The sequence below is a fragment of the Typha latifolia genome, chromosome 3 (genome assembly GCF_019914945.1).
Source record: "Typha latifolia isolate L0001 chromosome 3, TyphaL0001v2, whole genome shotgun sequence".
In the NCBI taxonomy this organism is placed as follows: domain Eukaryota; kingdom Viridiplantae; phylum Streptophyta; class Magnoliopsida; order Poales; family Typhaceae; genus Typha; species Typha latifolia.
Window position 1 is genome coordinate 4,161,592 of NC_133088.1, and position 23,991 is coordinate 4,185,582.

Here is a 23,991-nt window from a genome sequence, read left to right on the forward strand (position 1 = left end):
CTGACGTGAGCACGCACTTACTGTTCTCTGGTCTTCCCCACCTCCTCACCTCCCCACCATCACCAATCTTCCCCCCTTCCCCTCCCCCATCATCTCGTCTTCCTTCCAAGTCTTCCACGAACCCTAACCCTAGATCGCGCCCCCCCCACCCCCCCTACTCCTTCTTCCCTCGCCGGACCGTAGCGATTGATGAGCGGAGCGGGAGAATTAGCCCTCAGATCGAGATCTGCGATGGCTGGCAATGGCAGGTGACCGTTGATTCTGAGTTAGGGTTAGGGTTGGGGTTTTCAAATGTCTGTGGCAGAGTTGAAGGAGCGGCATGTAGCCGCGACGGCGACGGTGAATGCTCTCAGGGAGAGGTTGAAGCAGAAGAGGCAGCTCCTTCTCGATACTGATGGTGGGGGTTTGGCTCTCTTGCTTGTTTGGATTTGTTGGTTGTTTTCTTGTTGAGATCTTTTGGTTCGGTTGTTTTGTTGCAGTTGAGGGATATGCTAGGAGCCAAGGGAGAGCGCCTATTAGCTTTAACCCCACGGATCTGGTTTGCTGCAGGACCTTGCAGGGTCATACGGGGAAGGTAGATCGAATTTCTTGGTGAATTCATCTATTAATTGGAAGTTAATGTATTGCGTTTTTTCCGACTATTTAGTGTGTGGATTCTCACAAATTTGGCAATTGGATTCGTGAGATTTCTAAAGTACTTACTAAGGGAGACTAATCTCTACGAATTAGAGGAAAAAGGAAATTTACACCTTAGCAGTATTATTAACTCGACAAATGTATGTTTGTGCTTTCTACTTGATAATTGGGGATAGGGCATCTGCAGGTTATTCTCCATTTCTCCATGCTCACTACACATAGGATTCAAACTGTGCAAAAATATGGAATATGATTTATAGCCTACCTACAAGCTTTTTTGGATATCAGTATGCATGAATTTAACTTCTTATCCAGATTTATCATTTATGATAACATTAGGTCATTTTGTTTCTATGATATCTCTTGATTATGCTTAGATTGAGATACTATGCAAGTATATATGATCTCTTATAGAAACTGATGGTTATCTCATATTGTTTTCTGAGAAACCTGACAGGTGTATTCTTTGGACTGGACTTCTGAAAGGAATCGGATAGTTAGTGCTTCGCAAGATGGGAGGTTAATTGTATGGAATGCTTTAACAAGCCAGAAGACACATGCCATAAAGCTACAATGTGCATGGGTGATGACATGTGCTTTTGCCCCCAATGGACAATCCGTTGCATGTGGTGGTCTTGATAATGCATGTTCTATTTTCAATCTTAATTCACAAGTTGATAGAGACGGTAACATACCGATATCAAGAATACTCACTGGGCACAAGGGCTATGTTTCATCTTGTCAATACATGCCAGATCAGGAAACTCGTCTAATTACTGGCTCAGGTGATCATACTTGTTTCCTATGGGATGTCAGTACTGGACAACGGGTATCAGTATTTGGAGGTGAATTTCCATCAGGTCACACATCTGATGTGTACAGGTAGATGTCGTGATCCTTGTAATGTGCCACATACCTTGCTTGTTCTAAATGTGTCAGTTCTAAATCCCACGTCTATATCTATTCATGTACCAGTGGTAGCATGCTGGCTCCAGCCATATTTAGACTTTTCTGTTTCAGAAGAAACTTTAATAACTGTTACATTCACAACTGGGCATCAATTTCATCAGATCTATGTCTATTTATGTTTAATATTCATGATGTTGGGACAAAGCTTGTATTGTTATGACTCCATTATTGAATCTCTGACATTATGGAACTTTATGTCACTCATTTACTATATTCTACAAGTCATCTACTTGCATTGCCCCCATGAGTGTGGTGTTTGTCTGGGTTAGGACTTTCCTGAGCAATATATGTTACATAACTTCAGCATAATAACATGATTGATATTTGTATAGCTTTAGGTGATAGGAACATTAATTAAAAGATATAGCCATTCATGTGGTTTTAGATCCTTCATTGGTGTCATCCTGCTGAACTTCTGTAGTACACATTTCTTAGTTATCAAGTTTGATATTCCGTATGTTCTCATCGTTGTTTAATGAGAATGCTACAGTTGGTTGGATATGTAGATCTATCAATTGGAAACACCTTTTAATCCATATAGTTGTTAGATAAGTTTGTTTCCAATGGTGCAGCTAGATATGCTTGCAAACATGATCTTTGCATAAATTCTTTCTGTATATTTTGATATTTTCATTCCTTTTTATTGATATTAGTATTCTCTAGTTTTCTTCATATTTAAATGTGATTATATTCTTGATTTGTACATTGACTATCATGTAATTTTTTTAGTTGTTTCTTTCTTTTACTTTGTGTTTTTCATTTTTAATGGTGTGACGTGTTTCTTTTCTGACAGTGTCTCAATCAACTCATCAAATTCGAATATGTTTGTCTCGGGTTCTTGTGATGCAACTGCTCGCTTGTGGGATATTCGAATTTTCAGCAGAGCAGTTCGCACATATCATGGACATCAAGGCGATGTTAACACTGTCAAGTTCTTTCCTGATGGCCAACGGTTTGGTACTGGCTCTGATGATGGTACATGTAGGTTATTTGACATGAGGACTGGACATCAGCTACAAGTGTACAGGCAGGAACATGACAACAATGATATCGATACCCCAATTGTCACATCTATTGCTTTCTCAATATCAGGAAGACTTCTCTTTGCTGGATACTCTAATGGTGATTGTTATGTGTGGGACACATTAGTCTCCAAGGTGTGTTTTTCCTTACGAATGAAAGAAGACATTACAGTAATGGATATAAACAAAGTATCGATAACCAGTATGGTTTTATTGCCATTGAAATCAAGGAACCTAAAAAGATTTCAAGTAAATTACTTAATGAAGATATCATACTATCCCTCAAAAGTTTGAGCTTCATAGTTTTGTTGCAGAGCAGTCAATGAGAGTTCCTATTTTGGCCTCAATTTAGTCTTACAGTCAAAACAAGATGCTGCATGTTAATTTTGCACATATTATACCATAGTTTCTAGTTTTGGCCGATTCCGATTTGGGCCAAAACTAGCCGGTTGGCTGATTTCGGCCTTGCAGCAGCAGCTACAGAGAGAGAGAGGGAGAGAGAGGGAAAGAGGAAGAGAGAGTAAGGGAGAGAGAGAGGGAAAGATTAAAGAGAGAGAGAGGGAGAGAGAGTGGGATACCTCAGACTAACAATTAGAGGGATAAGAAAGAAGAGAGGGAGGAAGAGGGATTTTTACTTTTAAGCTTTATATGTGAGTAATTATTATTTCTTATTTTCTTATAACTTTTTTCTAAATTTTTAAAAATCTCTCAACATTTTTAAATAATATTTAGAATTTTATTTAATGAAAATAGTCCGATCCGATATAAGCGGCCGATACGTATCGTTTTTCCGGACGGCCGATCCCGATTCCGATACCAATTTTCAGAACCTTAGATTATATTGCATGTAATTTGCAAAGTTTAATCTCTGAACAAAAATGTAGAAATTGTTCATTAGATTTGAGAGAATTGCTAAAATGATTTCAATGTTATTTCTATTGCCAATTTTATTTAATGTTCTTCCGTTATTCTTGTTCTACATGGGCACCATCTTCCTTGAAGAATCTTATCTCTGTTTCTTTTTTCTCTCTATTTGTCATTTTATTAGTTTTTCCTTGTGAAAAAGAGTGTTGGTTAATGCACATTCTCTTTCCTTTCAGGTAGTTCTTAACTTGGGAACCCTGCAGAATTCTCATGAGGGCCGGATAAGCTGCCTAGGTTTGTCAGCTGATGGGAGTGCCTTGTGCACAGGAAGCTGGGACAAGAACCTAAAGGTAAATTCTCCATGAATTAGTCTAGTATGATGCACATTTGCATGATAGAGGATGTCTGAAATTGAAAATAGATAATATAAACATTTGCATGTTTAGTTTGAAAAGGAAGTGGAAAAGCATTGGCATCCCCCTTAAAAGAAAAGTGAGGATTGTAGTCCTGGTCAAAGCAGGTTATCCGAATATAGTCTGGCAACATTGGTTATAGGGCTTGTAGCTGCATTATGCCCTAGTTTGCATCCAAATTTGTTTGTTCCAGCATAGCTAATTGAATTGTAAGAAGTTGTTACTCTTAATATCTGTTGCAATGAGCATAACTAAAGTGATTTATTTGCTCATTAGATCAGGCTCCAGTATTCCACAAATTGGAGTTTGGGTTCCATTTTTTTTATCCAAAATCACTTCTTAAAAAATGGACTTCAAACAACATTTAGTAAATAGTCAGCCATTTTTTTTTTATATTTTGTGAGGCAAGTCCGTAGACTAGTAGCAAATGTAATGTTAAAACATGCATATATGACCTTAAATATTTGAATAGACTTAAGGTGAAATCACACAATTCATGATTGTTGTTCTATTTGAAGTTTCAACCACATTTTGATCATGTAATTTATTTTCACAAAGCAAATTCCAATTGGACAATCATTTGTCTTCATGCTTTTTTCACTTTACAGATTTGGGCCTTTGGAGGACATAGGAGGGTGATCTGAAAATTGATTTCAGTGATGATGCCGTTCCATGTGAAGGATCTCAGTTTTGTTCCAGTTCCATCACTTCACTGCAGCCATTTGTAGTTTGTGTACATTTGTGCCTTCTGTATCTCACCCATGTAAGCAGGTTTGAATTGTCTGAAGCTTGAGCTCCATCAATTTCTCAGATGGAAAAACTAGGCACCTCATGGAAGAAAGATTACATGAGAACCAACAGGATTGGTGCACGAAAGATCTTACAACTATTAATAGCATTTATATCATCTGAAGCCTGCAAGTTTTGATGTTTCCTTGATAATCTTAGCAAGAAGATATTGTGCATCCAAGCTGTAGGCTAGAGTATGTCATTGGATTCTCGGTACCCTCTAATTTGTTCTGTATGTGATTTGAATACCAGGGACCAGGCCCAGTTCATCAGTTTGTTAAATAAGTGCATTGTGTATTCTTTGTGGTTACTAGTGTTGGGGCATTCTTTTCGGTTCAAACATATTGCCTGCAGCTTTGGTCGCAGGCATTTCCTGTTAATACCAAGGTGACATCCAAGTATATGACCTTCTGCAGCCTCGGCTGCAAAATGGCTCAGCACCTGGATACTCTTGCATTTGCCAATGATATTATCTGTGGTTGGTAAAATTTGTATTTCTTTTCACGCTGTAAGAAAAGAATTATTCTTCCAGCAACCATGCAGCAAACTTCTTGTGATCCAGATTCCAGAATGTTGATATGCTTTACAACAATGTAAGTTGCTCAGTTAACCATGTAGCTGCTAATTCGTACCATACTACCAATGTCTCTCATTAATTATCCCGTTATGAATTAGTTAAGATGCCATACTGGTGGAGATCTTCCTCCAAAGATGTAAAGAAGAAGACAAAAGAAAACCTGATTGACACATTCCATCGATTCATAAGTCCAACTGAGCAAAAAGAAAATGAGAAGTCAGGAAGGACTCGAAGACGCTGTAGTGACGCAAGATCCGAGAAGGGTTCCCAATCTAGAGCAGAATCACGTTCAACATCACCCTCTACACAAGTATCTCGCTGTCAAAGTTTTGCAGACAGACCGCTCGCCCATCCGCTTCCTCTTCCTGTGGTGCGTTCAGACATAACAAGGACATCTTCTGAAGTTGGTAAATCAAAACCTATGTTGGAAAAACGTGGCAAACCGCAACTTCATCTGCCTCTTCCTACCCCTAATCGTGTTCTACGAAGGCCAGATACCACAGATATTGAGGGAGATTTGCCTACTGCTTCTGTTTCTAGTAATTGCTCCATCGACAGTGATGACCCAGCAGATTCTCAGCTTCACAGTCCTGCAGGTAACGATAGTGAAAATGGAAACAGAGCTATCACAAGTAACCATTCCAGGTATTCTGTATAACTTGATGAGAATTACTTGTTGTACTGCTGATAATTGACTCCTTTTTTCATTATGATATTTTTGCTTACTTTTCCTTTTTTCCCTGTCTGAAGTGTTGTGCATAAGGATCACTCTCCTGTTGTTATCCACAAGAAATCAAGAGGGGCAGCAAGGACGACAAATATGTTTAGCAGTAGTCAAAATATATCCACATCACCGAAGAGCGGGGTTATTGATAATTACCAACCCAATTTACGGAATTCAAGGAATGGTGCTCTTGGAAGTGCTCCAGATAGTTCTATGTCAAGTCCTTCGAGAAGTCCTAGAAGAATATGCTCTGATCAATTTCCAACTGCAGCTTTTTTTGCACCAAAGTCTCATGCGGATTTGACTTTCCTTGGTTCAGGTCAGTGCTCTAGTCCAGGTTCAGGTCAGACGTCTGGGCATAATTCAGTGGGAGGAGATATGTTGGCCCAGTTATTCTGGCAGCCCAGCAGGGGTAGTCCAGAATACTCTCCAATACCTAGCCCAAGAATGACAAGCCCTGGTCCTGGTAAATGCTAACTACCCACCCCCGTCTAATACTATCTCTGCGTGGTGGAATTGGATATAGAGAAAAGCATTTGAAAGTGCTTCCCGCTCAGAATATGGCGGGAAGATTTTCCGACGACCGTAATTCCCGCGCATGATCATCGTAAAACGGCAGGCTTCTCTAATTCTCCTCCTCCCGTCCCAAATCACTCGTCCTTGCCGCTTCCTCTCTAACTCGAAAAGGAAAATGGCGGCCAACTGCGCTCTCAAGTACTTTCAATTGCAACCCCTCCTCCGTGTCAAGAAGCTCTCCCAAAACGCCATCTTGCCTTCTCGGGCTTCGCCTCTCTCCGCCGGTTACGATCTCTCTAGGTGTGTGATCCTTCCATCCTCTTCTCCATCTCCGATCACAAAAGAAAAACAATCTCGATCTTATGTCGCTTTCTTTTCTCAGCGCGGTAGAAACAACCGTCCCGGCTCGAGGCAAAGCCCTCGTGCCCACCGATCTCAGCATCTCCATCCCAGAAGGGACCTACGCCCGCATCGGTGAACACCAACTTCCTTTTCCTGCGATCTTATGCTCTCCATTTGTTTGACGAAATGCTTGTGCTCGTTTCGCAGCTCCAAGATCCGGACTGGCGTGGAAGCATTCGATTGACGTCGGCGCTGGTGTCATCGACGCGGACTACCGCGGCCCTGTTGGTGTCATCTTGTTCAACCACTCCGATGTGGATTTCGAGGTCAAGCCCGGAGACCGGATAGCGCAGATGATCGTTGAGAGGATCATGACGCCGGAGGTCGTCGAGGTTCTTGATTTGGATTCTACTATGAGAGGAGAGGGTGGGTTTGGATCCACAGGGGCTTGATAGATAGAAAAATCCCTACCTTTACGGCTTCACCTACGCGTTTTATGTGTTCGATATGGTTATTGATGCTTATCTCCTTTGAGAAGAAGAATTATCGAAATTTATATTTCATATATAGCAAGAGAATGCTACCTATCTATTTCTCCATATAATTGGATCCAATTATTCATGCTTTTGGATTTATTAATGACTTTGTCAATTCTGGCCAATATATATGTAATAAAACTTTACCACAAAGCGTTCTACCAAATAATGATGACGTGTAGTTATCGCGTGCATTAATTATGATAGTTGGTAGTACTCGTAAGCATACAGGTGCTCATATATATATATATATATAGGGAGGGAGGGAGAGATCATGAAGGCTTAGCAGTCAGGCACAGATCTGGTGTGGGCCCATGAGTATTTGCCTAGTTAGGACTTAGGAGAGAAATATTAAATCATCTCTAACTCCAATCTATGTACATCTCTAAAACTTGGCATTAAACCATATACTGATTCTAGCTCACATCTAATCCCAGCGGTGGACAGCAATAGGCAATTTAACTATCTATTCCTTACTAAAGTATTTTTAGTTTAAAATCAACTAACTCTTACAAAGTTACTGGATATCTCCTCTACAACCAAAAAGAGTTGTAGGGTTGATTTTAATCCTAAATAATTATGGAGAAAATTGTTCGATAGTTTAATAATACAATGGTTAGAGAAGTATAGTAGTGTGATAGCTTAGTGTATAACTTTCTTTGTGATATTTTTTTGGGTGCTAACTTCTAAAATTTCTTATGTATATCCTTCCGTATATATTCCTCAAAATATTAGCTTTTGTGTACCTTTTGAAATTTCTTTTTTTATTAGATACCTCTCGAATATAACTAATGGTTAAAATTTCATCAAATTAATCATGAAATTTTAAAAATATATTTATTATTATTTTTTAATATTTGGTAGGTATTTGTATTTAAATTATTAAAATTTTAAAAACTGTTTGATCATAAGATTTGATAAGAGGGGAGTCAGGGAACAAGTCATCTTATCCCAATGGTCTAACATATCTCTTGAGATTACCAATTCTATATTTTAATTTTAGTTCGATGTTTCCTTTAGATTAAACTATATATGAGATAAAGAAATAAAACTAAATTATTATCCTCAATAAAAAAGAAGTAATAACGTAAATTATTTTTTTCAACTAATGATGTTTATCCCAGACTTAAATAATATCATTAAATAACGTTCGATTCAAATAATGAGAATTAAAACTAAGATTAATAGAAATAATAGAATAAAGTTAATATAATTTATTTTGATAATAAAATAACAAAAGTTTTAATATAGTAATACTTTAAATAAATAAATAATATAAAAATAATTATAAACAGATAAAAGATAAAATAAAATTTGAATAATTAAGATGATTAGTTTTGGTATTTATATATCTAAAATTTTAATTTCTTATATAAGAGTAATATAATAATAAGGTCATTATCTTTTCATTCAAAATATATCATCTAATGCTTAGATGAGATATGACATCCAGTCCAGATTCATAAACTTTATTAGTATATGTTTAAATTCTATTTTTAGGTGCAATTAAACTGCAAATTTTAACGGGCGCACCTTAGAACAAATTAGCATTCTTCCAAATCAAACCTAAAATTTAATACCAAGATGTGTTTGTTTTACTCCAGCTGTCATTAAAACATTGAACTTATCATTGTTTTATTTTTAGATAGAAATACTAATTTTCTTTTATAAAACACTAAACTATTCAAAGAAAACACCGAACAATCCAACATTTTATCAGCAAAATACTAAAAAAAATAAAGCTAAAATTTAAAGAAGCTATTGTCTTTTTTTTATTTTTTTAATAAATTTGAGCGCGATTGATTGCAGGGAATCGCTATGCCATTCCTCGTGTGTGTATATATATATATATATATATATTTTTTTTTTTTTTTACATATTTTCATAACAACATATATTATGATTAAAATAGGTAATCGGGTACAAAATTATAACACTGTAAACTTTTTCTTATATACTTATACTTATAATTTTCTGATTTGATCTGCGATTAAGCTTCCGTCACGATTTGTTATATTTATTTTTGTTTCATATTTGTAACGGCATATCATATGTTCAAAATTAAGAATTAGATAAAAAATGATAACCTAAAAATTAAATAGTTCAGTGTCTTAATAAAACGCTAAACTATTTATTATTTTATGTGCAAAAGATATATTTCTTTTTTCACAGTAAAGTGCTGAAATTTTAGGATTTTTTTTTAATAAAAACTCTGATAAAATTAGCAATTTCTCTTGGGAGATAAAACGTTATAGACGGTTAATTTGGTAAAAAAACTCAACGAATACATCCATCTACTTGTCAATGCATCTGCGCGTACGCAATAACCAATCTCGACCGTCCGATCAGATCACGGTTAAACTCAACGGTCTCGATCGTCTCTGGGTCTCTTGAATCACTGTTCCCTAGTGGTCCAGTTACGGAACGGCGTTCGCTAACGTGAGTCGGTGGGGCCCAATCTAATCCTCCTCCTTGTTATCCGATTCTATTGCCACCCGGTTCTCTTCTCCGCCCCCGATTCCCCCGAGAGAGATTAAGAGAGCAAGCTTAGGGTTTTCGAGCTCCACCAAATCCGACCATGGCCGACCGGAATAATGCCGATTTCCGCCGTCACCTAGCCGTAGAACCGCCGTCGCCCCAAATCCCCAAAGGTCCCTTCTCTCTCTCTCTCTATATATCTGTCTCTGTCTTAATCTGATCTCTTTATATGTTGAAGACATTAAAGAGGAAACCCTAGCGATCTCTGCAAGTTCCTTTGATGTGGATTAGTGAGAAGAGTTGGAGGTGAAGTCGTTATTGATCGGCGATGATCGTTTGATTTCTAGGGTTTTTAAACTTTGTTGCAAATTAGGGTCTTTATGTCGCGCTACTATGTTGTTTCTTTCTAAAGAACTGTTTTTTTTTAATCTGAGACGGCAAGGAATCGAGAGGCTATCTTGTATTATGTTTGATTTATGGGTGTCTGGGTAGAGTGCACCAAGCGCATCTTGATCTTTCTGGAGCAGATTTTCAATTTTTTTTGTTTATCATTATGATAAAACTCATTTCTTTGAATTTTTAGTGTGTCTGGTTTTATTCCTTTCGTTGCCGATAGCTAGTAAACTGTTTATTTTCCTTTTCCTCTGGGTACGAGCCAGTGGTATTCAATTTGTATATTTTTTCTATGATTTTGAAGTTTGTGGTAAATTTATCGTGTTCTTCATTTCAACTTGCAATTACCGTATATTTTCTATGCTGAATTACTCCACGTTTCCAATCATAGTAAAATTTTTGTTTTGTTGTTTTCTTTGTAATGCTCGGATTAAGGGTCAGAGTCATCCATGAAGTGCAAAAATTATCCTTGTTGTTTTGAGTCATGGAAAAACTTCTTGAATAACAGGCATAAAATGTGCACAGCTTGTGCTCCCCAGAACTAAACAAAATTGCTATTCTATAATTGGTTTAATTATCTGGGTCTGTGAAGCATGCATCATCCCCTAATTATCTTTATTTCTTATGTTTCTCTATTTATAGAAAATACTTTCATAATTCTATGTGTTGTTCCATTACTATAATGTTCTTCCTTTGCTCATGATTTCTTTAAATCTTTGCAGACATTCAAGGATCTGACAACCCGCCTCCTCTTTCTCCCCAATGGCTTTTACCAAAACCTGGAGAAAATAAGCTAGGAACAGCATCTAGGGTAAAGTAGTACTGTTTTTCATATTGCAATATTTTATCCAGTTCTGTTGATAGTTGAGCCAAAAATAATGTGTGGTTATGATGGAAATTTTCTTTGCGTGCATTTAACTCACGGCACAAATTTTTGAATCCTATAACTTGATGGAAATGTAATATATGGCATTGCATTTTGTCAATGAAGGATTTCAGTCCACATGCGAATCACCCAGATGCTGTAAAGGCTTCAGGAAATGGTGAAGACATTAATAATGTGGGAAGGAGAAAGGATGTTTTTAGGCCTTCTGTGCATGATGTAGGTGTTGGTCGCCGAGAGAGCTGGCGTGATGAAGAGAGGGAACCGAACCCTGCTATCCGTCGAGACCGTCGGAGGGAAGTAGATAAGGAAATTGTTGATGCACGGAAGACAGAACGCTGGACAGACAATTCCTCTAGGCATTCTGGAGAAGCACGTCGCACACCATTGGAGCGGTGGAATGATTCCAGTAATAGGGAAGGTAACTATGATCAACGCCGTGAGAATAAATGGAGCACTCGCTGGGGACCTGGAGATAAAGATTCTGTGAATTGGCGTGAAAAGTCAGCTGAATCTGGCAGAGATGGTGAGGATTCTCGTGAGAAAGGAATCAACTATCTTACTAACCATGGGAAGGATGTCAACATTCATGAAAAGGATACGGAACGGGAGGACCATTATTCTCGTTCATGGAGGTCCAACTATTCGATTAGCCGTGGAAGGGGAGAGCTATCTCATCATCCATCTCAGTCACCAAATAAGCCATCTGCTATGTTCAGTTATGGCAGAGGGCGAGTGGAAAATGAGAATTCTGTCTTCCATGGTGCCCGTGGAAAATTTAATTCAACCGTAAATACTAGTGCGACACGTCCATATAGCTTAGGTTCTGACAAATCTGAGACTGCATCTGGAGAACCCTGCACTGTTAAATATAGCAGGATGAAATTGCTAGACATATACAGGATGACTGATGTTAACAACTTTACGATTTCTTTAGAGGGGTTAACCGATGTTCCTTCTCTGAGGCAAATGGAACCAATGGAGCCATTGGCACTTTCTGCTCCCACTTCTGAAGAACTCGTAAGTGATTATACTTCTCGTAAATTTTTATGTGATTATACTGTTTTTATCTTATGCTCTTGTATTCTTTCTTACTTATGCATTGTCTGGAAGGTTGTTTTGAAAGGGATTGACAAAGGGGACATTGTAAGCAGTGGCTTGCCTCAGGTTTCTAAAGATGGCTCTGTTGGAAGGAGCACTGTTGATGCAATTTCTTCTAAACAAACTAAAATAGGTGCTACATAGTTCTACTTTATACTATATTATTGTTTGGTCCTTTTTCTTGCTGAATGACGTAGTTTTCTTTATGCAGGCAGTAGAGAGGATGAGCCAATCCCTGGGAATGACTTTAAAGATGCTAACAATTATTTCAGAGTTTCTCATTTCAGTACATCGGATAGCCCGATGTTTGAGAAACAATTTCACCAGCAGGAGAAGACATTGAATGCTGAAGGTATTATTGCAACCTACTGTAATACCAGATTCCCTCAAATTTTCATCTGGACTGATTGTTATATATTATAATCAAAGTCATTGAATGCTGAAGGTATTGCTGTGACGTACTGTAATACCAGATTCCCTCAAAATTTCATCTGGAATGTTGTTGTATATTAGAATCACACTATATAGGTGGCCATAAATCTCTTACTTGGTTGATCCATGGTTCATGTGGTGCTTAAATATTAAAGTTACTTTAGTACCGAATGATATTGCTGACCAAGCAATAATTTGTTTTCTTATTACTTGACTGAGAAAGAGTTACCTCCAATAATTCCCTATCGTGACACCTCTCACATACTAAAAACAGAAAGAAGAACATTTACTTTTGTTATTGATTTTGTTGCTTCATTGAAAACTGAGGTATTATGATCACTTGTTACCATGAAACATCCGGATTTGTTGTTTATTTGATATTTAAACACAACTTGTAGCTAATGCAATAAGTTTATCCATTTCTTTCATTTTTTTAAGGGACAATTACTATAAGACGCTATGAAATGTTGCTTATTTCCACATGACCAACTTTCTTTTTTTATACATATTGACCCTCTAAACTATGAAAAAAATTTCACCCCATAAAAGTGTTTGTGGAAAACGTCAAATGACTATTTTACCATGAACTTTGCTCTCTTTCCTCTAACGTAAGGGTAAAAATGATCCTTAGAGAGCCTAAAATTGATACACTAACATGTCATTTTTTAACGGAAAATCTAATGGACAACCAATGGAAGGGACATTCAAGAGGTTTGTCATAGTTAAGGGGTCAATGTGTCATGGAAAATAAATGAAGGAATCTATGTGAAAATAGACAACAGTTCAAGGTGTCTAGGTATAATTACTTTTTCTTTTCTTCAACGTTTCTCCCTTCTTTATGTTTATTTTGAAATTTCTTAAGCTGAGTTGGTACAACAGTTATGTTACTTATTTTGTAACATTCCATTTTTCTTTTTTCTTTATTCACTCACCAGGTATTCCGAAGTCTCGTGATATACGCTCTGGAGACGTGTCTAGGCTAGAAATTCCTTCTTCACAATATGCTGTCGCACAGAGATCTCAGTTAGTTGGAGATTACGTGCATGGATCCTTTGATGATAGGAAAGACATTTCTTCTGAAATTGGACCACTGGTATCTGATATGACCTTGTCTAAGTTACAGAAGGATATGGCTTCTGAGTGTCAGAAAGATACATCTGCTCTGTCACCTCTCTACAAAGATGCAGCTCAGTGGCAGGCTATTGACAGGTTTAATTTTCAGTCTGAGTTAAAAGGCAGTTCCAAGATTGAAAGACGATCATCTGAAGTCTTGGACAGAGAAAATAAGTTCAATGTTATGCTTGGTGAGGAAGATCCTTTTAGTTCCAGAGATATGTTAGCTGCTACAAAGTTGCAGCATCATCCATCTCCGGAAGACTTGTCTTTATATTATAAAGATCCACAAGGTCAAATTCAAGGTCCTTTTTCTGGGAGCGACTTAATTGGATGGTTTGATGCTGGATATTTTGGTATTGACTTGCAAGTGCGGCTTGTAAGTGCCCCACCTGATGGTCCTTTCTCCTCACTTGGGGATGTTATGCCACATCTAAGAGCAAAGGCAAGGGCCCCACCTGGGTTTGGTGCGGCCAAACAGAATGATATACCTGATGCCTCTCTTGCTGGAAAGGTTCTCAGCGCTAGTAATGTCCATTCAGGTCTGGCTAATAATGATATTTCTGGAAAAGTTGAAGCAGAAAACCGTTTTCTAGAGTCACTAATGTCTGTTAAAATGGGCAGTTCTCCCATGGATAGTAGTTCCTTTACTGGAGGTTGGCTACTCTACATGAACATGGTTAATACGCATATAAACATCATATATTATTTCTTTTGCATTAGTTGGATTGGGATACTTGAAAACATATATTGTATAACAGTTGCTCAGTAAATGCTGGTCTTCTTCGTAGCATGCTTAAATATGCAGACTTGATTTTAGTTTGTTATTCTGAGTCTGACTGATTAAATTTCCTGGTATAGGTAAGCAAGAATATGGTGGAACTACTGACAGTATTCCCTTAGTGGGAAGTGAGAGTGGAAATGATGTACATTACCTGCTGGCCCAGAAAAGGTTGATGGAGAGACAGAAGTCTATACCAAACCCTCTTCCATATTGGTCAGGAAGAGACGCTTTGTCCATGACACCAAACATGACTGCAATCTCAGACTCTAATATACATTCGAAACTGCTTCCACAGATGGGAGACGCTTCATGTCGAACCCTTCAATCTCCCCAGAATGTGGACTTATTATCCATTCTGCAGTCTTCAGCAGATAAACCTCCATTGCCAGCTGGTAATTCTGGAGTACCATTGTGGTCAAATTTTCTTGAAGCTCGAAATCTGAACAGTAACTTGCATGGTGGCAACGGGATTCCTCGAGATGCAGTAAACCTGCATCACAATATGCATATTCCTCCACAGATTGGTCTTACTGTTCAACAGCAAAGTATGCTAACCCAGAAACAGCAACTTTTGCCTTATTTAAACCCGCAACCTGGTGATCTTTCTTCTGGTTTGGGTCCATCTGAGAAATTAATGCCGGAGATATCTCAAGATCCACAATTATTAAGTTTGTTGCAACAGCAATATCTCCAGTCACAACTGCAGTTGCATTCACAAACACCTGCTCAAGCTCAACTATCTCTGCTTGATAAGGTTTTACTGCTGAAGCAGCAGCAACAGCAAGAGCAGCAACAGCAGCTGTTACTGCAGCAGCGGCAGCATCTTCTCTCGCAGGTCCTTTCCAGTCACCATCCCAATCAACAATTTAGTGATCCTTCTTATGGGCAGACACATGCTGCCATGTCGGTAGGAAATGCTCCTCTAAACCTTCTTGGACTTCAAAGAATGCATGAGGCTCTTCAGATCAATCAGCAGATGCCTGTCAGTTTGCATGATGGACAACTTCCTAATCATCTAAATGTGAATTTGCAAGTTGCCCAAAATGTCAGCTGTTCAGTAAGTTCTGGACCATCACATTTGCCTTTACCCCTTCAAATGTTTGACCAGGTACCTTCAAAAGAATGGGATACCTCGCCTCTGCAAGAGGTTGAAAATAATTCTAATGTGAACACCAAAGCAGTAACAACAGTTGCTGATAGTTTGCCTCTGACAAGAACTGCAGAGAGACGTGAACAGGAGGTTCCTTTGCCGGAGAAAACTAATCAAGGGTTGGATAAGAGTGATAAAGAATATAAGGCAATTCCTATCCCTCTAACTGGTGATATCATGGTGCCAATTGGTTCTGAGCCTATGGACACTCTCAAACAGTTAGAGGACGGTGCAAGATCTTCTGATCTTTTATCTTGTCTCACTGATGACGTTCATGATCTTAAGATTTCTCCAGAAAATGCTCCTGGTCTCTGCCCTCCAGAGTCATCCTTGATGACAGAAGTGAAAAATATAGAAGCTCGAGAGATAAAGAAATCGTCAGAAAAGAAATCAAAGAAGCAAAAGAATTTAAAGACACAATCAATTTCAGACATTGGGAAAGAATTATCAAAGACAATGTCCAGTCAGCAGTCAAAACGAGATTTTGAAGTTGAGGATTCAGATGCTGGTGGAATTAGGTCGGTTGTGGAAAATGACATGGGGGAATCTCATTTTGGGACTCCATTCAGGGCCAGAGATGAAAGTTCTCTTATATTTAGTACTGAACCTTTGGATCTATCTTCGAAAAGTGCTTTACTGAAAGGATCTGATACAGTTGAAGATGTGATTGAACAGGAAGAACTACGCACCTTGTCATCGGATGCCCAGACAGCTTCTACTCATCGCGCATGGAAACCTGCTCCAGTGCTCAGGCCTAAATCATTATTAGATATTCAAGCTGAGGAACAACTAGGGGTACGGCGGGATGCATTGTCTTCTGAAACAGTTAAAACGGTTGCCCCTGCAAGTAGTGCATTACCAGTCCCATTGACTGGCATGGTGGCTAATTTGGAGCATAAGTTCCATGCAGATGTCCTTCAAGATGCAGCTGTTTCATCTTCTGTCATAGGAAACTCTGGAAAAACTTTAAATTCAAAGAGCAGGAAAAGTCAGTTGCATGATATCTTGGCAGAAGAAGTTCTGACCAAATCGCATGAAGTTGATAAAGATCCTTCTAGTATTAAAGTTTTACCCTCTCAACCTACTTTATCCGTAAGTGCCCAAGTTGATGTGGTAGCTCTTGATGATGATTTTATTGAGGCCAAAGACACTAAAAGAAGCCGTAAAAAAGCATCAAAGACCAAAAGTACTGGAGCTAAGGCCCCATCACCAGTTGGTTCTGTTGATCTGTCCGCTCCAATTGTCACTGAGAAGGGCAAATCCACACGTCAGGCGCAACTAGATAAAGAAGTGCTACCTGCTCTTCCTGCTGGTCCATCTTTAGGAGATTTTGTTCCTTGGAAAGGTGATCAAGTAAATTCTGCACCTGCTCCAGCATGGTCCACTGACTCTGGGAGACTTCACAAACCCACGTCTTTAAGGGAAATTCAGAGGGAGCAAGAAAAGAGGTCTGCTTCCATACAGCAGCAGATTCCCATACCAACTCCTGCAAAAGGGCCAGCAAACCATGGGAATCGTGCAAGTAATTCTTCTTGGAAAGTTCCTGCATCATCTCCATCCAAGGCTGCATCTCCTATTCAAACAAGTTCACATATTTCTTCTGTGTCAAAATCTCGAATAGAAGATGATCTGTTTTGGGGTTCTCTTGAGCAATCAAAACAGGAAGTAAAGCAGTAAGTACTTTTCATTGGCTTTCAAAATTATTTGATTTCGATACATAAGTTACTACATTTTGTTGCCTGTTTCACTACTTAAATATACTTTAGGTACATTGTTTTTTTGTTTTCTTGGATATAAAGCCAGGAAGAGAGAGTATGGTTAGGAATTGACTCCCTAAAAGTAGATTACTTTTTAGTAAATGATCATGATAAATTGTCCGGAACTACATCATTGGATTTCTTCTGAAACTGATGTATTAATTAAAGGTTTATTGCCTTTGACTCAAGTAATGGTACTTTAGATATTTGATCTTTAACTTAAATCATCTTTATGTAAGCTTGCACTAGAAAATTTTTGAGCTGCATGAAAGTAACCAATTAACAAACTAAAGTTGGATACTGGATAAACAGAGTGAGTATATTAGGAAACTAAACATTTGTGGCAGCAATGTCATTGCTGCAGTATCATTTACCCATGTATATTTGTTTAGTTCTTGTTAGTTGAAGGTTTGAGTTCTTCCATCCCAGACTGTTTTTGACAAAACAAAAGAGAACTCAAATAATTTGATACTGACACTAATTGTTGTATCGCTGAATTTTCTCTCTCTTGTGGTCAACTAAAGCTAATTTAGATAAATCTGGAGGAATTTCTTAGTTAGAATTCTTTTCAGTTGATTCCTACTTCCTAGAAAACATATTCTTTAATTCGTGAAGCTTAGAATCAGAATTGATAAAACAAGATCTAATAGTCTCTTCTAATCAAATTGTTAGTCAAATAATGTGAAAAGCTCCCAATGTATGTGGGTGGTCAAGACACAATATAGTGCATATGCTGTCAGGACGCACATAGACAGATGAATAAATATTAAAAATAACATTTATATTTTCTAAGTATCTACATTGCATTGCATTGCATTAATAGTAAGCTATAGGTAAAATGTAACTATGTAATAATGGAGAATCATCTTCATGGTATCCTATCGACAACTGTTATTGTATTGTAATCATACAATTGGTCAAGTTAATTCACAAGAAATCATTTCCTGCAATTATTTAGTTGAGGACCACTAACAAATTACTAATCACAATGAAAATAGATATATGAAAAACACAAATTCTAGTTATCATATGCATATGTGGGGAGATGAACATGTAATGCATAGGTGTTCCATATGGGGGCACATATGGATATGTAGCACACAAAATAACTGCATATAAGGAGTGCATGCTTATTCAGGGAAGTTTTACCCAACGCCCATGACTATGCAGTGCACCGCTGGCATCCATGCAATTCATGTTTGTATTCTTTCTTTTTATCCTATACTACTTATTCAGGAGGCTTATAAAGAATTATCTGTGAGGTGACATTATTTTCTTGAGAAAAGCTTTTACAAGAATACTATCTACTGCTCTGATGCATTTTTTGTCTGCATTTTAGGATGTGGGAGAAATTTTTTTTCCCTATTGTTGTCATCCTACATATTATTTTTCATGGGCAATCTTCTGTTTGTTGGATTCAAATAGTCAGGCTTCTGAATTATCTCTGAGATGTCTGAAATAATGTTTTGAAAGCAGGATTGATGAAACTGACATCAATTTTGATCTCTTGAGAGCTCTGTGTTATATATCCACGATCTCTTGGGTGCTCTGTGTTATATATCCTTTAAGAAATCTATGCTTTATTTTACGGGTTTGAACATGTCTTATTTTGATATGGGGTTGCATGAATGACATCGATTTGAATCCTTGGGATGAGCGTGATGTATAATTTGAAAGGATATGGCCAGTATCAAGTGCACTATAGTTGCCATATAGAATCACTATAGTATAATTTGGGATGAGGAATTAAGGATGGCAAGAAGAAAAATCGATGAGTTGCCATATAGAATCACTATAGTGGAGTGACAAGATAATGGTCAATAAGGAAGCATCTTATAACAGGAGAATTAATCTTGGAAGTGATATAAGTCAAATAATCGTCAAAACTGGAAGAAGAAACCTATCAAAGGTGTTTATGTACAAGAAAGATGTAGAAGTTGTGCCTAGTAGGTGAGCCTTAAGATTGAAGAACAATTAGAATGTGAATTAAAGTATGTTTGGAGCTATCATGAAGAGAAAGATATCCTAAAAGACCACAAAGAGCGATGCCATTTGCAATAAGCATCATGAAAATATTAAGAAGATCCCAGGATGATGAACTGATACACAATTTAAGTGGAAAAGGACAGCATGATCAGATATAATCTTCTATTCCTGTTATAATTGTCTTTTTATTTTATTTACATAATGTGGGCTATAGATGGGAGAAGGTTGTATCTTGAGGTTCGAATTAATCAATGAACTTTTATTCCGCTTTCATGTGTTTAATATTAGAACATAAATTCTCTTGTAGGGCAAGTTAATTTCTCTTGTGAACTAACAAGAGATATTGTTTATCTAAATTAATTTCAAAAGGAGTCTAATTGCAAAAATTGCAAAAAGATGAAGGCTTTTGCAATAAAGCTAAAATGTAGGTGGTGCTATGCAAAAACCCCTATTATTTTTGTTAAGGAGACTCATTTCTTGACTTTGATCTTTAAATAATGCGTACTTCATCTGGCATGGCATGTCACTATGCATGATTCTTCCATGATCTTTTGATCTGATTATTTGTATCAGGTCTAGTTTTCCTTCCCTTTTGAATGCTGGTGGATCGGGCTTGAAAGGCAGCTCTGCTAAAGGAGGTCCGGTTATGACACCAAGTCGTCAAAAGTCATCAAGCGGCAGATTGCCTGCCTCTTCCCCTCCTACTACTAGTGTGCCTATTGCAAAAGGAAGGAACGATGCAGCAAGCAAGCAGACAGGTAAAGCTTATCAAATTGGCTATCCTCTCCATTGCAAGTATAATATTACTCTTTCTAAGACCCTCTTTTGCAGAGGCAATGGACTTCCGGGACTGGTGTCAGAATGAATGGGTCAGGCTCACTGGAACAACTGGTATTGCAATAAAATCATTTTTCTTTTTCGAAGAAACTTAAATCATTAACCTTAAAAAAACAATTTACTGTTCTTCATGATGAAAAATAATCGCTAAACCTTTTTAATTATCTTTAGATACAAGCTTCTTGGAATTCTGCATAAGCCAACCTACATCAGAGGCTGAAATGCTCCTGAGAGAAAATCTTGGGACATTGGACCGCAACCAGGAGTTCGTTGATAAATTCCTCAATTATAAAGAGTTTTTATCATCAGATGTCATAGAAATGGCTTTCCGAGGCTGCAACTCTCGCAGCATTGCAGCAGATGGTGTAGGACAGGGGAATCATGATACTGCGGCCACCCGAGATGTGGATGCTGATGTTGGACCTGACGGAGTAGCCAAAGGTGGAAGCGGGAAGAAAAAGGGGAAGAAAGGGAAGAAAGTGAGTCCAGCAGTTTTAGGATTTAACGTCATTAGCAACCGAATTATGATGGGTGAAATCCAGAGCATTGAGGATTAGGTTCTGAGAGGGCATGTTTGTGTATACGATTGTCTTGATAACCATCTGTAAATTTTTCGCTTCTTTTCTTTTCTTCTTTTGGGGTCATTTTTGCCCCTTCAGCTGCCCTCTCTAGAGTAGCTAGTTGCAGTAAACATTGAGTTAAAGCTCAAGCAGTTTTGTGAACTGACAGGAACAGTAACCTCATGTTTATTTACATAGAGGCAAACAAAAAGAGAAGGCGGTGGATGTTACCTTCCTTTTGATGGTGTAAGTAAGTAGTGTTATCAATATGCAGGCAGACTGTCTGCAATCAACATTTCTGCAAGTTTGTTTGCATCACTGGTGCCTGACCTCAGCTCTTCTGGTGTAGGATATCTACAATTTTGGCATATAGATAGATTTATGAAACTCTCTTTTAGTAATATTATGTCGAATATTACTTGGACAGTAGGAATCATCTTCGCATTTCTGAAAGAAAGATATTTATTTTGCCTATAAGAAACCGTTGTAAAGACTACGGCTAGTTAGTTGTCCACTTCAAATGAAGAACCTTTCGTTTAACTGGGTCGAGGGACACTCACAGTTGCCTCCATGAGAATTAAAACACTTATAACTTTTCTTTTCATTAGAGGGTTCGTGTAACGCTGCAATTCTAACAACAATTCACTTAATGTCTCAACGGAAGATCACTTCCACCATTTGTAAAATCGTTATCAACTCCCCCAGGAAAAAAATGGATAAAGCCTAAATCAACATCCCATTGAGTTCCACTAATAATGAAGTAAGAAATATCAAACCCAAATCATTAATTCCAACTTATCTAAAACAAATCAAACAGAGCGACTCCAGGTAAAGAGAGTGGTATTAGATGTCGTCGACGTGGCCAGACGATAATGGTCCTCCGATGGGGTTTTTAGTATGGAAATGTGTTGGGGATTGCGGCGGCATTAGTAGGAGCTTCTGGAATGGCAGTAGAAGCAGGAGTTTTTGTCCAAACTGGACTGGTTTTTTATTTTTTATTTACCTAAATGATTTAAATCACAAACTTAATATTAATATTAAAAATGGTCTATTCTTTTTAACCTTATTTTTTATTTAGAGAAATTTATGATTCATCCAAAGTTAACAATTTGTTGCAATTTAATGCACGAAAAGAGGGAAAAAAATATGTTGCCCTTTAAGAAGCTATATGCTTCAATAGGGAAGCACAATATCAAATACAAAAACTTACGCAAGCATTCTTACAAGAAAATTGAGGAAAATAGGATAATCGCACTGAAAACAAGTCTCTCATTTGACTAGCACTGGCAACATCACAAGCAAGCAAAGGAAATTCAACGTCCTATGTTATAATCGACAAGATAATAGACCTAAAAAAGCAGACTGCCAGTTAGTTAGGGAAGGGGAGAAAAAAAATCCCTATAGGCAGCAAAGGGAAATAGACCTGTTTTAGAGAGAGAAAAATATCGGTGCAAAACCCTAGCAAAGCTAGAGCCGGCATAGGAAGGAGTTAGAGCCCATGAGATGTTGCTAAGTTGAGTAAGGCTAAAATAACTCATGTTAAACAAGTACTCTCGTATTCAAATCAAAACCTAAGTGAACTTTCTAGTTGATAAAATAGGCCAATTCCACGTACAAACCACATAAATCTCTCTATTATAATCATATGAGATGGCTTATATTTATTTTTTTTATCTTCTACTGGCTTGAATCCTCAAAGAATTTGGGTGTTTGGGCCTATAATGTTCTCTCTATTGGACTGAAATAGAAATTTGTAGATGTAGTGTTAACCCAATCAATCAAATATCAATCTCTAAGCTTGTATGCTTTTCTTATATATTGGAATTAATCCCACATGCATTAAAAGCAGAGGAGGTGGAACAAGGTATACAGCAGTAGACACACTATGATGCAATGTCATGTAAATCTTATTATGATCAATGGCATGACCAACCTTTTGTCTTCTTTTTTCATAAGAGAGAACCCAAAATTCTCTTCTCTTCTCTTGCAACCTTTCCGCATATGGCATCACTTTATTCCAGCATTCTCAACTTAAAGTAAGCAATCAACAGCTTGTTAATTATTTGGCTGAGTTGTGAAAGACTATTACTTGCATATACTTTTCTCCATTCTAAGCTTTGCAAAGAAGCGTGGTCATGATGAGCAACTCAATCAGTTCCTTTCTTTCTTTTGCCATCTTCATCTCTTTCAGTCAATTGTATTTGATAATTATGCCAATCCAAAGAGGCAAAGACAGCACTTTAAGTCTTTCTCCATTAAATACTTGTTATTCTTGCTTCTCGATTGCAAAAAAGAATACCTTACTTTAGGCCGACCACTATAGTCTATTATTAGATCTTATTAGTCCATTACAGAGGTTATAAGTTCAATTCTCTGCGTAAATATTAAATTTTTCAGTGAAGTACTATACTTTACTTAATTTTCTGGGAAAGATTAATTCAATTGTCTAATTTAGATATCCAGAGGGCTATTGTCTTTCTCTAATCTATAATTAATCGGCCTACATGCTCATAACTATCTAAACAAAGAAAAAAAAAACATCTTTTAGAAAGGAGAATCCCTTGCTTTAGTCCTACTCCACAGTTATCCCCACCAAATGCATCCATGGAAAGTGAAGTCATGGCAGAGTTATCAAGACCCCCACATTGGAGGATGACATTGGGCTAGGTATGGTGTGATGGTGCTCTCTTTTTCCCCATGGTCAGTGGCATTAAAAACCCCCCACCAAAAGAGAGATGGCACTGGAGTGGCTGATTCTTATCTTGACCCTTTCATAGCTTTTTTCAAAAGCCAAAGGAAATGCTCTCTCACTGTCTCATTCACCAGAGTAGCTAGAAGATGAGATGGTTATAAAGGAGGAGTCCTACAAAAGAATAAGAAAAGAAAGAAAAGAGAAGAAAGAAGAAAATCAAATTGGTGCTTCTCATCCATATTCTCTACTTTTGGTCATCAAGGTCAGGGTGACAGCCACATCTCCCACATTTTAGTGCCACATTTCTTTCTATAGCTCCTAAATCTGGGAGCCAGGCCCCACTGAATACAATAAAAGAAGGGGCACTCGGGCCAGGCTTTGAATGCTTTGGCGAGGAGTAGTGACTAAGACCTCACCCGTAAAATAAGAATAAATTC

General features: G+C 37.7%; 4 protein-coding genes across 6 annotated transcripts; all 4 read left to right on the forward strand.

The window, feature by feature from the left end:
* Positions 1-19: 19 nt before the first annotated feature.
* LOC140784338 (guanine nucleotide-binding protein subunit beta) lies at positions 20-5,033 on the forward strand. The gene is made up of 6 exons (XM_073131683.1): positions 20-397; positions 480-574; positions 1,094-1,518; positions 2,399-2,762; positions 3,728-3,841; positions 4,513-5,033. Exons 1-6 carry the CDS (start codon positions 292-294, stop codon positions 4,546-4,548), a joined length of 1,140 nt encoding a protein of 379 aa, XP_072987784.1. The 5' UTR covers positions 20-291; the 3' UTR covers positions 4,549-5,033.
* A 121-nt stretch (positions 5,034-5,154) lies between these two features.
* On the forward strand, positions 5,155-6,471 carry LOC140784339 (mitogen-activated protein kinase kinase kinase YODA-like). Of its 2 annotated transcripts, XM_073131684.1 has the most exons (3): positions 5,155-5,286; positions 5,369-5,915; positions 6,021-6,471. In XM_073131684.1, exons 2-3 carry the CDS (start codon positions 5,374-5,376, stop codon positions 6,469-6,471), a joined length of 993 nt encoding a protein of 330 aa, XP_072987785.1. In that variant the 5' UTR covers positions 5,155-5,286; positions 5,369-5,373. The 2 variants fall into 2 exon arrangements, with proteins under 2 accessions (XP_072987785.1, XP_072987786.1); XM_073131685.1 differs by lacking the exon at positions 5,155-5,286 and having other exon boundaries at positions 5,292-5,915.
* Positions 6,472-6,592: 121 nt separating this feature from the next.
* Positions 6,593-7,483, forward strand: LOC140784340 (deoxyuridine 5'-triphosphate nucleotidohydrolase-like). The gene is made up of 3 exons (XM_073131686.1): positions 6,593-6,810; positions 6,893-6,984; positions 7,060-7,483. The coding sequence occupies exons 1-3, from the start codon at positions 6,593-6,595 to the stop codon at positions 7,302-7,304; spliced, it is 555 nt and encodes a 184-aa protein (XP_072987787.1). The 3' UTR covers positions 7,305-7,483.
* A 2,390-nt stretch (positions 7,484-9,873) lies between these two features.
* On the forward strand, positions 9,874-21,166 carry LOC140783969 (protein ESSENTIAL FOR POTEXVIRUS ACCUMULATION 1-like). Of its 2 annotated transcripts, none has more exons than XM_073131142.1 (10): positions 9,874-10,039; positions 10,982-11,070; positions 11,251-12,162; positions 12,256-12,376; positions 12,455-12,595; positions 13,611-14,444; positions 14,650-17,395; positions 20,039-20,223; positions 20,297-20,356; positions 20,474-21,166. In XM_073131142.1, the coding sequence occupies exons 1-10, from the start codon at positions 9,967-9,969 to the stop codon at positions 20,857-20,859; spliced, it is 5,547 nt and encodes a 1,848-aa protein (XP_072987243.1). In that variant the 5' UTR covers positions 9,874-9,966; the 3' UTR covers positions 20,860-21,166. The 2 variants fall into 2 exon arrangements, with proteins under 2 accessions (XP_072987243.1, XP_072987244.1); XM_073131143.1 differs by having other exon boundaries at positions 13,611-14,330.
* The last annotated feature ends 2,825 nt before the right edge of the window (positions 21,167-23,991 follow it).

Excerpts from the sequence above, each read along its gene's own strand:
- LOC140784338 (XM_073131683.1), top strand. The coding sequence starts at position 292 with ATGTCTGTGGCAGAGTTGAAGGAGCGGCATGTAGCCGCGACGGCGACG. Across the intron at positions 1,519-2,398 it reads CACACATCTGATGTGTACAG|TGTCTCAATCAACTCATCAA; the intron begins GTAGATGTCGTG and ends CTTTTCTGACAG. Across the intron at positions 2,763-3,727 it reads GGGACACATTAGTCTCCAAG|GTAGTTCTTAACTTGGGAAC; the intron begins GTGTGTTTTTCC and ends CTTTCCTTTCAG.
- LOC140784339 (XM_073131684.1), top strand. The coding sequence starts at position 5,374 with ATGCCATACTGGTGGAGATCTTCCTCCAAAGATGTAAAGAAGAAGACA. Across the intron at positions 5,916-6,020 it reads ATCACAAGTAACCATTCCAG|TGTTGTGCATAAGGATCACT; the intron begins GTATTCTGTATA and ends CCCTGTCTGAAG.
- LOC140784340 (XM_073131686.1), top strand. The coding sequence starts at position 6,593 with ATGATCATCGTAAAACGGCAGGCTTCTCTAATTCTCCTCCTCCCGTCC. Across the intron at positions 6,811-6,892 it reads GCCGGTTACGATCTCTCTAG|CGCGGTAGAAACAACCGTCC; the intron begins GTGTGTGATCCT and ends TTCTTTTCTCAG. Across the intron at positions 6,985-7,059 it reads AGGGACCTACGCCCGCATCG|CTCCAAGATCCGGACTGGCG; the intron begins GTGAACACCAAC and ends CTCGTTTCGCAG.
- LOC140783969 (XM_073131142.1), top strand. The coding sequence starts at position 9,967 with ATGGCCGACCGGAATAATGCCGATTTCCGCCGTCACCTAGCCGTAGAA. Across the intron at positions 12,596-13,610 it reads GAAGACATTGAATGCTGAAG|GTATTCCGAAGTCTCGTGAT; the intron begins GTATTATTGCAA and ends TTCACTCACCAG. Across the intron at positions 17,396-20,038 it reads TCAAAACAGGAAGTAAAGCA|GTCTAGTTTTCCTTCCCTTT; the intron begins GTAAGTACTTTT and ends TATTTGTATCAG.